The sequence below is a fragment of the Orbicella franksi genome, chromosome 14 (assembly GCF_964199315.1).
Source record: "Orbicella franksi chromosome 14, jaOrbFran1.1, whole genome shotgun sequence".
Taxonomy (NCBI): domain Eukaryota; kingdom Metazoa; phylum Cnidaria; class Anthozoa; order Scleractinia; family Merulinidae; genus Orbicella; species Orbicella franksi.
In genome coordinates, this window is record NC_138158.1 from 2,988,575 (window position 1) to 3,001,397 (window position 12,823).

The 12,823-nt window shown below is 38.4% G+C and overlaps 2 protein-coding genes across 4 annotated transcripts in view; one reads left to right on the plus strand and one right to left on the minus strand.

Annotated features, from left to right (window-relative positions):
* The window catches only part of LOC145467897 (uncharacterized), a 134,281-nt gene that overhangs the window by 77,876 nt on the left and 43,582 nt on the right, over nt 1-12,823 (plus strand). The gene's annotated exons all lie outside the window — the stretch shown is intronic.
* LOC145467972 (uncharacterized) lies at nt 280-12,060 on the minus strand. Of its 3 annotated transcripts, none has more exons than XM_081451629.1 (5): nt 11,939-12,060; nt 6,746-6,875; nt 2,779-3,519; nt 1,927-2,184; nt 280-841 (listed from the first exon to the last, which is right to left on the minus strand). In XM_081451629.1, the coding sequence occupies exons 2-5, from the start codon at nt 6,857-6,859 to the stop codon at nt 806-808; spliced, it is 1,149 nt and encodes a 382-aa protein (XP_081307755.1). In that variant the 5' UTR covers nt 6,860-6,875; nt 11,939-12,060; the 3' UTR covers nt 280-805. The 3 variants fall into 3 exon arrangements, with proteins under 3 accessions (XP_081307755.1, XP_081307754.1, XP_081307753.1); XM_081451628.1 differs by lacking the exon at nt 11,939-12,060 and adding an exon at nt 11,470-11,652; XM_081451627.1 differs by lacking the exon at nt 11,939-12,060 and adding an exon at nt 7,904-8,771.

The window sequence follows — 12,823 nt, forward strand, 5'->3', positions numbered from 1 at the left end:
TGCTGCTTTTGTATGAGGTCTATGAGGACTGTCAGTGGTGGAGCAAACCTATTCGGGACATGCAAAATGTTTAGCCTTAAAGCTTGTGAATCTCTGCGGAATCGACATCATCATTATTTTTACTTTAACATTAGGAAAGTTAACAAAAGACCCCTTAAAAGGGACCGGGAAATTTATAAACGGGTTTGTGGAATCGTTCACAACGAATTTATTTATAGTCTATATATCACAAGATGAATTATATCCAGGGACACGGCCTGAGCTGCAGTCCCGACTTGCTAGGCTTCCTTGTATTTATTCAGTAAAGCAAGAACTGATACAAAGTATAAACTAACCTTTCTAATTATATTAAAAAATTCTTCACAATGTAAAACAATGCATATTCACAGCTAGTGTGTACCGCTGAATTAATAATGATTTTCAAAAATGTAAAAAAACGTAAAATACAACGCGTATAAGTACTTTTTTAGAAAAAAAAACATATCGATCATCACAAAAGGCTTCTTGCGGCGAGTGTTCACTCTAGTCTCATTTCACCGCAGTTTTGCAACGAATTTTATTACAAAGTTCTTTAAAGAATACGAGAGATGACCACAATAATAAAAATCACTCTACAGCGTCCGTTTCTCAAAGGAGCTTCATGGTATCACCCCCATCTAGATTGGAAACGCCATAGATACTTTAAAACTCAAGGACGATTGTCGTTGAACATCAAAGGTTTGTCAACGTGGCGACATCCTGTAAGTTGCTTGAACCAAGCCTCACGAGCGTTTGTGAGAGTTAAACAACGACTGCAAAGGTTCCCTCAGGTGCCAAGCCTTGTCTTCTTTACGTCACGCAACTGAAAGATAGTTAAAATACATAAATCTCCACCACACTTAAGTTAAGAAATAGAAAACGTGTAGCGTGTTTCTATCGAGTTATAGAAACACGAGTGCAAGTTTGGGAGGACGACAAATGCTGTGAGAACACGAGCCGCAGGCGAGTGTTTCCACAGCTTTCTCGAGTTCTCCCAAACTTTCACGAGTGTTTCTATTAAACAATTAGACTATTCGCTCTCGATTTCTGCTGCGCCCTCGTCAACTATCGCGCGATAGAAATCGAGAGCGAATAATCTAATTGTTTTAGTATAAATCTATTAGTCGCTCAAAACTTAATCTAAATCCTCTTCACAGACACTTCGAAAACGCCATGAAGCAAAGGCACACTGCTACGCTTCTTACTACCTATCACAGAATAGATAGTGGGTAGGGTAGCCAATCAGAAAACAGCATTCGTGATAGAACGCTAGTAGATTTATACTAAAACTCGATAGAAACACAGACAACATGTTTTCTATTTCTTTTAGAAAACACCGCGACGAAAAACGGAAAACAACTTGTTAACTTGTTTACATCAAAATGTAAATTCTCTTTGCTCGCGCCATCATTACGTCAACAGCTCGTGCTAGTTCTGTGTTTCTATCGAGTTATAGAAACACGATTTTTAACCAATCAGCGCGCGTATTTTCTTGGGGCTGTTTTGTAATACATTGTAACAGCCTGAAACAAAGTAAGCGCGCGGACGGTTTCTGTTTGAGGTAAACAAGAAAAGAAAGGCCCAAAATAATAAGCTTCTTTTTAATACGTATTTCCGATAAATAATAGGACTATATGCTATCCAATTTGGACATAATTGAATGAAAGACATTCCAAGGACAGCCAAAATTGGACGAGGTCGTACTTGTTAATTATGCTACCCACGGAACTGTCCAAATTACTTGTTAATGTGGACAATATCGATCCAAATAAAGAATAAATTTGAATAGTTTGCAAAATCAACAAATAACTGTGTACGGACTTGTAAAAAATGTATATGAGATTTGGGCTGCTAAAGCAATTACTTCTAAAATTAACTCTTTATAGCGGTCACGTCCGATAAACGTACCTTGAGAGATTCTTTGAAAGCTTCAAAACTGTTTCTCGTTTCAAAGCTGTTATCAAGACTACGCGATCTATTCCGATGGCGAGGAACTCTCAGCTGAGAGGCCAGTGACGTCACTGAGCTGTCTCCTTTTATAGGATCAGTTGGTTGTTCCTCTACTACCATATCAAGACTTCTACGGCGCATGCCTCGAACAGCACTAAGGCGTCGACCAGAGCCTCCTGTGGACGCCAGTAGATATCTAGCTTCCTCGACACTCGACTTGAAATAAACAATTATGATAACATATGATAAAAAATAAATCAATTTTTGTTATCGATATGTCAGTGGATAAAATAGAAACAGAGTAAACAGTCGATCATTTGACGAATTCACCAATCAATCAATCAAGCAATCAAGCGAGCAAGCAAGCCAGCAATCAACCAACCAACCAACCCACCAACCAACCAACCAGCCAACCAACCAGTCAACCGATCAACCTATCAATCAATCAATCAATCAATCAAACAATCAACCAACCAGCCAACCAATCAAGCGATCGATCTATAGACCGATCGACCGACTGATCGAGTCATCATTCGATCGATCGATCAATCGATCAAGCAATCAATCAGTCGGTCAATCAGGCAATCAATCAATCAATCAATCAATCAATCAATTAATCAATCATTTAAAAATCCACGTTTTTTTAATGCGTTTAACTCTCGCTTGATTTGTTTGAAACCGGGTTTCGACTGAGTTTATTTAGTATCAGAGCCCAGCCAAGCGTTGGTGATCGTAAAAAGAGGTATCGCATAAAAATAGTCGCAGTGCAACAAAGTGTACCTCACTTTATGTTTAAATAACAAGACTTACCTCGGTTGGCATTAGAAATCTGGGATCGAAGATTGAGTCCTCTGCGTCCTTGCCTACCCGAATCTCGCCATCCTGACACACTGTAATGCTGGGCACTTCATGAACAGTATGGCGCCTTCCTTCGTTATTCTTTAACGGCGGTAATGAAAACTTTCCCTTCTCTCTGCTTGGCTGTGTGTCAGCCCGAACATGATTAGTAATTGTTTCATATCTCATATCGTTCGTTGTTGTTTCAGTGATTGTTAACTGATCCCTGTTGTTATCAACAGAACCTGTCGAACCACGCCATTTCGTGATTAGCGCACCTTTGGAGAAGTGGTCATCGGTCAATTCTTCCTCATCATTGTTATTGTGCTGATTGAAAGAGAGGAGATTGACACCTTCTGTTATTGACACTTGACAATCACATTTGTCGTCATCCATGGGATTATTAGCTGATTCCATTCGTGTATCTTTTTTCATTAACTCAGTTTCGACCTTGTATTCCAAATCGATCACTTCCAACCTGTTTTTTGTCGATCTCGGGTACTTTTGAGTAGCTTGGCTTGGAATTTCTGGTAGTATTAAAGCTGTGCTTTTGTCTTTAGCGGTAAAATTTTGAGGAGGAAAATAACACACGCGTGAGCTGTCAAGATCCAGCCACTCAATATGGTGATTGTTATCACGGATGCCGTCTGTCCGGAGTTGATGGTTGATCGACAACGAAGGAACGCTTTTTCTTCTAAAGCCGGTCCACACCTCCTGTATGCATTGAAACAAAATACAAAAATTATTCTTAGTACTTGTTATTTGAGACAATAAACTAACCGAGAATATTTCGCCAAGCTACTACATGATCAAGCTCAATTTTGAGCAATATGCAAATTAACGAATGCACTGTTTGTGATGCACACTGATGTTAATTTACACCACGATCCACCACGCTCACCGACTATTCCATTTCTAGCGGACTTTCGACGATTCTCGTTCCAAAATGCTACATTATGACATTCCAAATTGTCAACGTTTCCTTTACCGTTTTGTTGTGTGAAAGTTCAACTCAAAGCATTTGCGTCACTTAATTATGTCACCAGAGAGTTTCCACCCAACAAAACCACGATCTCGATATGGATCTTGAACTCAACTTATTATCAGCGCTAATTGGCGAATTCCGAATTCCCATTTGTCACCGCGGTTAAATGAATTTTAAAAGTACAGGATCTGCGCCCGTTTGGATATATGTCCCTGAATCTTATTGCTCAGTAAGAATGCTTTAAAAATCTTTTTCCCACGGCTGCCATCGTTTGAAAACATATCGACTGCAGTCGAGCACAATGAATGTTGCTTTAGATAAGGCTCTATTACTATAAATTAGTCAACAAAAGGAATGACAGACATTTTCTAATGCAAGACCACAACCTAATTTTGGCAGACAATTTGTATAAATAAATTTAGGCCCGTTTCAGAAGTCGATAATTTAGATAACACGGTATTTCGGATATATTCAGAATATATTAAAAAGGCACACAACTGAATGGCGTCAAATAGGAAAATGATGTTTTTGTGTTGGGGTCCAATACAATGAGAATGTGCATATTGGGCCGCCTACGCAATTAAGCTCAACTAAAAAAAATATATTTAAATGGATCATATATTTAAAACTCCTTCTTATCAATCGATAACGTGCAAATAGTAAAAGTCGTAACGCGATGATTCTGACTCTGAAAAGTTCGACATAATTGGACTTAAGTCAATAGAGAGCTGTTAATTTCAGATAGGGGAGATTCAGTGAATTACTCTTCATGACAAAGAATTAGAATCTACAAATAGGTAGCCTGAAGTTCCATATCAATTGACGTCAAATCCGGAATAGCTCTCAGCGAGAGAGAGCAATTCTAACTCAACATTAATTCACAGAAAATTGAAACTTGTGTGGATTTAAATTTGGAATTGTAATCACGAATCAAAATGAAATTGTTTATTTTGTCTATCACTGTTTACGCTTTCAAGCAGACTGGCTTGCCGCCGGAAGACCACCTTACTAAAGAGCTCAATACGAAATTAGGGACGCACTGCAAAGCTCTCTTTGCCAATCAGAACTGGCTAACTTGTGACCCTACCGACATTAGAGTGGCAATTCATGTCAGCTAAGGAGACTTCCCCTTGAGATCAATTTTGAAAGAACCATATAGTAGCGTTGATTTCTTTTTAGTACATCTCATTGGCTCAAAACGTTTTAATAATTTGCCTTTGGTTGGGTTTTTAAATTATTCAACAATTCACTGATCGCGGCTTAAAAACAAAACGACCGGCTTGCTTTGCTGAAAGCCAGTGTGATGCCAGTGAAATCGGTTGAAATGAATCTTAAAGAGCTACCTTTATTGTTCCTTTTTTTAAAAAATTTCAATTCCACTTATCTTCCATGGTTCTTTAGCCATGGTACTCGGCGAGTCGACCACTGGTTCGAACATGAAATTCAAACGCGTGAGACAGTACTGTATTTGCCACCAGCTGAATTTAGCCGGTTTTGGATTTGGCATTAGAGCGCTTTTCTGTTTACATTTTGCTAATGCTTTCTGCGGCATACGTCGCGTCCGAATTGGATTTCCGGATATTTGTAATATATTTTTCTTTAAGACCGGTAAATTAGCAACATGAAAAGCCTTACCTTACTGAATGACAGTTTTCCCGCACTTCTTAATAAACGTCGGCTCATTGACGCAAATGCCTGTTGTTTTAAAGTATTCTCGTCAGCCGCCTAACGCGATGGATATTTTTCCTTTTAATTCAAGCCTTGAGGATGTGAAACCTCGCGGTCAGCGTTGGAACAGGTGTTGTTGATAAAAATAGCTTATTTGCCCAATCTAGATAGCCCTCAAGTCTTGTTCTTGTTTATTGTAGTATATTTTCAGCAGCTATTCTGGCTTCCAAGTTGCCTTCATAAACAAAACTTACATGTTGTCTACGATGGTGAATTAGCACTGCACTTGGAAGAAATTACTTTCAACAAAAACTGAGCGCTCTACCGTAAAACGAACGAAAACATACCGAGGGGAATAAGGAAAATTAGCACGTCGTTGAACGTAGAAACGAGAGGAAAAAATGCAAATAAAAAATAAACTGTAGGCAGATGTCCGTGAACTGAAAATTACAACATGAAATAACAACTTGAATTGTTACAATCAGGTTTTTCATACCTATAAAGCATTTCATTTTGATACGTAAAAATGTTTTAAATAACGATTTATTTCTGCCAGTATTGCTAGTAAAAAATCCTCTTTAATTCAGACTAATAACATAACTCATTAACGCATTTCAGTTGCTATCTTCATATCTCGACTTGTAATGTTGAATCAAAATGTAATTCTGTAACGGGCTTTAGCGGTTGCCCAGAGATGATCGCAAGTGAGTCGAAATTACAAAATGGAAATATTTTAGTTTGCCAACGCAGTATGCCTATGTTATTTTGTGTTTTCAGTTTATTAACTTTTTTGTTCTATTGCAAAGCTGTTTCAACTATTGAAGCGGCGATATACTAATCAAGAAAATGATCATTCTGTTTACGTGAGAAGGAAATTGTAAAATGCATCAAGCAGTCTAAGTGTTTAAAAAAGGCAGACATAGCGAATCTTGAACGTTTAAGCCAATGCTATGTGAAAATTGCTTTCCAAAGTAAATTATTTTCGGACATCTGGCCTGTGAATAAGTGAATCTGAGGAAAATTTAACAAAGTTATCATGATTTGTCTTGTTTACTGCCATTTGTTACTGCTTGATAACTTATATTCTCTGAGAATGCTACTATGTGTTAGTACAACTATGAAATAGAAAACAGGGCAATTTGTTTTAAGCTCAAAAATGATTGCTTATTATCCTTATAGAACAAAAATAATATTTGTACTTGTTTCACTAAATTCAGCGTTAAATAATTCTTTTGTACTGTATGTTAATAGCAAGCATTTCACGTTTGTACATATATTGTTACTTACAGATTTGTCCTCCTCTCTCCCGTACAAAGTTCCCTCGTTTATAGCAGTCTCCACTCCCTCTAACCAGCGGTTTATTCTTGGATTGGTGGCACCCAGGTCCCCGTCTTCACGCATAACAGCTGTTGTGCACCTTTAAATATATACTGAAGCCTGAGAATGAATTTGTCTCCCAGAAATTATTCTAAAGTTATGATATCCTTTTTGATAATAAAGCGAAAGAAAGAGAAATCGATTCGAAAATCGTTCGTACGGGCCGAGTCATCTAGTAAGATCTTCTTTTTTCTGTTCGAAGACGACATGAGTTTGTTAAGAATTTCTGTCCAAATGTCCATAGCTCTTGACCAATAAACGCTCGATAATTCTCTCAGATATTTAAGAAAAGACATAGAAAACGGCTTCTTCCTCTTAACATAGCGTGATACAATCAGTAAACCACTCGAGAAATCTAAGCCTTGCCAGTTTTTTTCCTAGCTAGCTCTTTGCATCAGTATCAAGCGACAGATGAATTTGTTTAAGTTGTAACATTGGATATAAATCTTTGGGAACAAATGCAATGCAGAACACCAGGCGATACCTAGTGTTCGGCGCAAGTGTAGCTCTACGTTTAAGTCAACGTCAGCCTAAATAGTTTTAAAAGTCGGGTAGCACGAATGAACCCGGGGTGAGACTCCCATATAAAAAGGACGGGGGTGCTCGGGGTTAAAAAGCAGTTCAACCCTAATTAATTATACGGAGCGTAGTTAATAATAGGGACCTTTAGCAATGACGACGAGAACGTGGACGACGACGTACATGACCGATTGAGGCCTGGAACGGGACCGTCGTCCACGGCGGGAAACGTAAACACTTTAGTAAACCGGTTACGTCGACGAACCCTTTACTGCAGCTTTCTGTGGCAGTCAACAGGAAAATGTCAAACAAATGTCAAATGTTCCGTTAATTTGAAAACGCAAAAATTATCCACTACAACAATTTAACGTTTATTCAGTGTTGTAATCAACGTCAAGTGATTCAGAGCTAAGCTAAGTTTATAGTCGATCCGAGCAGTTCGGATATTCTTCAAAGCCCAGAAGTCTTCTTAAAAATGCCAACTGGTATAAATTACAAAACTATAACGAAATGCCCGCGATTTGTATTTATAAAAGCACTACCACGTACCCTGCAGTACTTTTATTAACATCCGCCATTGCTTTCTCCACTTTATACTGTAAAGCTCTACCTGCAACTCGAAAGAAATCAAGTTTTTTTTCCATCACGGTACGATCAAATTACTTCGGCACTGTATTTATTCACTAACTGACCCTTTACATTAAAGAAATTCCTAAGATACGTAAATAGAAATTAGAAAACAAATAAAACATACTCGCGTTCTCGACAAGACGGCAGATGGCGGCAAATGGCGTCCTGAACGAGATGTGGACGACAAGTAGTGCCCGATTGGGCATGCGTGGTAGCTTCGAAGTTCGTTTACCCAACTTCCGGTCGGTGACGTTCACGTTCTCGTCGTCATTGCTAAAGGTCCCTAATTAGTCATGACCTTCGTTGTAAGAGATTGTATGGAAAATACTGTGAGGTGTACGAAATTGGTTTCCCACCACCCCCCTCCCCTCTCGTGAGGAGGGGGAGGTAGAAAACCAACCTGCCCACGAAAGGTCTTAACCGGGCATTAAGACGCCTTCAACGCTGCAGAATCGTAAGAAACGACAAGAAAACAACTAAGGTGAGTTTCAAGGAAACTTTTATTGCCAATTTCGTACACTTTACAGCGCCAGAAGTATTTTCCATACACTCTCTTACAACGAAGGTCATGACTAATTACGCTCCGTATGATAGGGGTGGCGAATGGTCCTTCAAAAACTCTGGGTCTCGCAAAATTTTAGTCGAATTTCACGGGTCTCGCAGTCTCGTTTTTTAGCGGTTACTGTGTGTCCCGCAATCTCCTTTTTTATAAGGAGCTGTCTCGGTGTCTCGATTTTTCGCAAGGCTAAAGGTCTCGAAGTCCCGATTCGTTCATCTGTTTCCATAAATGACGACTTCTCGTCACTTGATATTGAATGTAGCAACTTTAAAATTTCCGAGAAAAAGTTTTAAATCGTAACTTCTCTGACAACTGTGCAAACTTCGATTTTGATCAAATACATGCATTAATAGAATAGGCCACTTCCGAGTTACCTTGTGCCTCTGTGTCAAAACGAGTCTACGTGCAAAACCATTCATAATAATAATAATAATAATAGGCGCATTTGATCATATTCACATGTTAATTTGCGCCTTAGAAATATTAAATATTATTATTATTATTATTCTCCTAACTTGTCTGATTTCCACAAAAAGCTACAAAACTAACCGACACGTCCGTTTTAATTTGGCGCCAGAAAAATAGTTATTTTGTTCTAGGATATCATAACGTAGTGTGTTATAATCGAGTTTCCAGTTACAGCCAGTTCGAAGAAGTTGGCTAAAAGGCTGGACAAGCTCAGTCTAGCTCTTAACTAAATCTGGGGCTCGAGTTTTAAGAGTCTGAACGTCTCGCGCTTGTACGTAAAACACTTTGAAATCTCGGTCTTGCAATCTACAAAGTCCAAATTTCTCGGGCTCCCAGGGAAAAACGCTTGTCTCGCCTTCTCGTTAAGTCTCGCATTTACCATTCGCCACCCCTTATGATTAATTAGGGTTGAACTCTTACACATGACGCTCACATACGGAGCTTGGGCTACCTGTGTTGACACCAAGACGTCGAGCCGAGTCTTAATTTAATTATCAAAGAAGTAATCATTCACAGTTCAGGGAAGGATATTAGGAGTTAGCATTGTGGAGCATTAATTAAACGTTGGCTTAAAAAAGCAATTAACACGACTCCCTTTTTGTTTGGGTTAACAATGGCGCTTTTAAGACAATATATTTAAACAATATATCTATAAATATATTTTAAAACAATATATTTAGCATGCTTTGAAACGATGCCGAAGATATTAATAACTGGTAACTCTATTTCAGTGTAAAGCTCTTCATTGAGGATTTATTCTCGATTATTCGCTGCATGGGCTTGATAACAAAAGGTTATTTAAATAATATGATACACGAAGATCACGATACAGGTAGTGCGAGATACATTCATTGTAACAGAGGAAGTAAAACATTCCCTAACTCAACGTTGTAATCAAGTTAGGGTTCAACCGCTTTCATTGTAAATGAAGATCTCATATATAGCCGACGCACATGTAATTATCTTATTTTCTTATTCTCTAGCTTCCAACTCGCTCTCATCAGAACGTTAGCAGACTGTGAAAGTGTGGACGCCTTTCTTGTGTTTCCCACACATACATCATTATGGAACTGGAAGTTTTAACCGTCTAAAGACGGTTAAGTAGATTAAGAACAGAAAGTTAAGGGGAAGTTAAGAAGGTAGGCACACGCCGTTTTAAACCGGAAAAAGCGTCAAAGGTTGAATAATCATCCAATATCAACAATTGACTTTGTATAAGATTTCAATGGATAATTATCTTTTACTTCTTTTCACACAAAGAAAGTATAGCTGGAAGTGATCACGAACTCACAGTACTTGCTAGGCTGACCATTATATGTATTCTCTCCTCGTAATATGAAAACATAATCAAACGTTAATATAAAGTAAGGGAAATCGCGCAGATATTGCAGCAAATTTTACGGACTCAATTGACACTGGGGCTCAAATGCTTGCATTACAACTGAAATCGAGGTCACTCGAATACACCGAACAATATCATAATCATCAACTATAAAATTTGAGGTTTACTTGACCTAATTAGCGCGAGATATGTATGTTTTTTTGTTTTTTTTTCGTTTCATTATGCTTTTGAACCAAGTAATAGTATAGTTACAGGACAATGGGTAGACGGTACTCTTTGAATAAGTCTTCAAAGCTAATCCAGGTTTGCCAAAGTGCCAAAATAGATCCTTAAAACGCCGCAGCCGGATAAATCTTGTCAGCTTATCGGACAGTAAGCCCAATTACAGTACTAGAGTGTTATCACGAATTCAAATCACATTTCATCATTCGTATTTGGAAGAAACGGTGCAAACAACCCGATTCGGACAAAGAATAGCCGACTTTTATTTTCCGTCTTTGTTGTTTCCATGAACAGTTTTCGTGATTAGTCAAACAAAGGTCAAACTTTCACATGTACGTGCACGAGTGTGAGCATTATAGCGTCAGTATACAATCATAAAACATGATATTGTATTTTACTTACCGAGTCTAGTGGAAAAACTTTCTTTCTACGACTTTTTGTATGGAAAATACAAGCCACAAGCGAGATCGACTGAGCATTTTTTTAAAAATCTTTCTGGACAGTAATGGTCGTCCAACTTTAATCACGTACTGATAAGACCCGGGTGATAATATTGAGAAGAGTCAATTACGCTTGCGACTCGAATGATTTTGCGAGTATATCTACGAAAAGAGTTTCAGTCAGAAAAGGAAAAATGTCAAAAACTTTGCACAAGTAAACGTAGCGATTAAAAGGACTCCAGGATCTTTATGTATTGCATGATAGACAAACATTAGCGCGGGGCTTGTGGCCTCCGAAATGACAAACAGATAATACTGAAACGTCGGGTTTTATAAACATTTAGATTGGCTTCGTAATAAGATTTTGCAGAATTTTGAAAAAATGCCGAACCCCCGGACAGCGGTATGACAGATCGGGTAAATCCTTTAAACCTAGTATCTCGTTTTTACTTACCTTCAAAGTAGGTGCAGATGTAGAGGCCTCCAGATGAAATTGCTTTCTTGAACCAAATGCACGTAATAATTAAAGAAAGCTTCTTTAGTTCCGTTCCCTCGAGGCCGGGTTTGAATGTGACTGACATGTTATCTGTTATCACAATGCCCTTATCACAATGGCCGACTATATTTTTCGCAAGGATCGAGTCTTTTGTCTGCGTTGAATTTAGGCTCAATTACCATTCTAAATAGGTTTTTATAACCACCTCTAAAACAAAAAACTAGAGGTTTTCGACAGCAAAACAATAAGAACAGACTAGACTTCCCATTAATGAAGATGTCTGAATACTGTTCCGGTAAAATGTAACCTTTCTGATCAATTAGCCAATCTTGATGAAATTGCGACGTTACTCTTTTGGATTGTTTAGCAAACAAAAATGGTTTTCTTTTCTTTTCCCCTGGGCTCATGCGAACAATGTCAACCATACCTCTTCTTCCATTGCACAGTAATTTTAACGTCTTTCACAAGTCACATAGAGCTACTGATAAGCCTTCCATCAGTCCTAAAAGTTGACCCTAACTGCCCTACATCACCAGTGCTCTATGAATGTGTTCTGTTATTTGGAAATTTAACACTTAGAGTAGAATAAAATGCTGTCAATGCAAATCACGCAATCGGCAAGAGAAGATTATCAATAGACTCTTGAAATTACTTACTACTATTTGCGGCTTTATAATAGGTATGCAAAAATGAACTGAACAATTACTTTAATTGACATCACTCTTCTCTGGATGAATAAAGGAAAATATTGTAAACTTGCAAGCATGAATATCTCTCATATCTGGGTAAAGATAAGAAAAGGACCTCCCTCTCTCCAGGAACGAGAAATTATACCACAGACTCTTAAAAAATATCTCAAAAATGCACGCGAACTCATATTTCTACTGTGTGGGCCAGCAGATGTGGCTACGTTCTCGATATTACTCTGACTCTGCGTGCTCGAAACTAAAGACTCAGACCAGACATAGAACGTGGCGTGTATCATTTTTTGAGCTGTACGTTGACTGAATTTTCCTCATCACCGACTGAGTTACATTAGATCCTCTTCTCCCCTATTGTCTCTCAGATAATGGGTTGTTTTCTCTAGCTCGCCGTGTTGTCAAATGATCCCACCAATGCCTCAGATTTCCAGTTTATCGGGTGCGAGTGTTTCTTACTACTCGAAGAGACCTACTACTCCCCTGCAATTCCATTGTTCCCTCAATCAGACTGATATCCTGCTTCTCAGTCGTTACTCTAACTCCCTCTATAACCTTAACAGACCACGATCTCGTTAGTTCTTTGTGCTCCAATTCCCACTCGAGTCCAATTT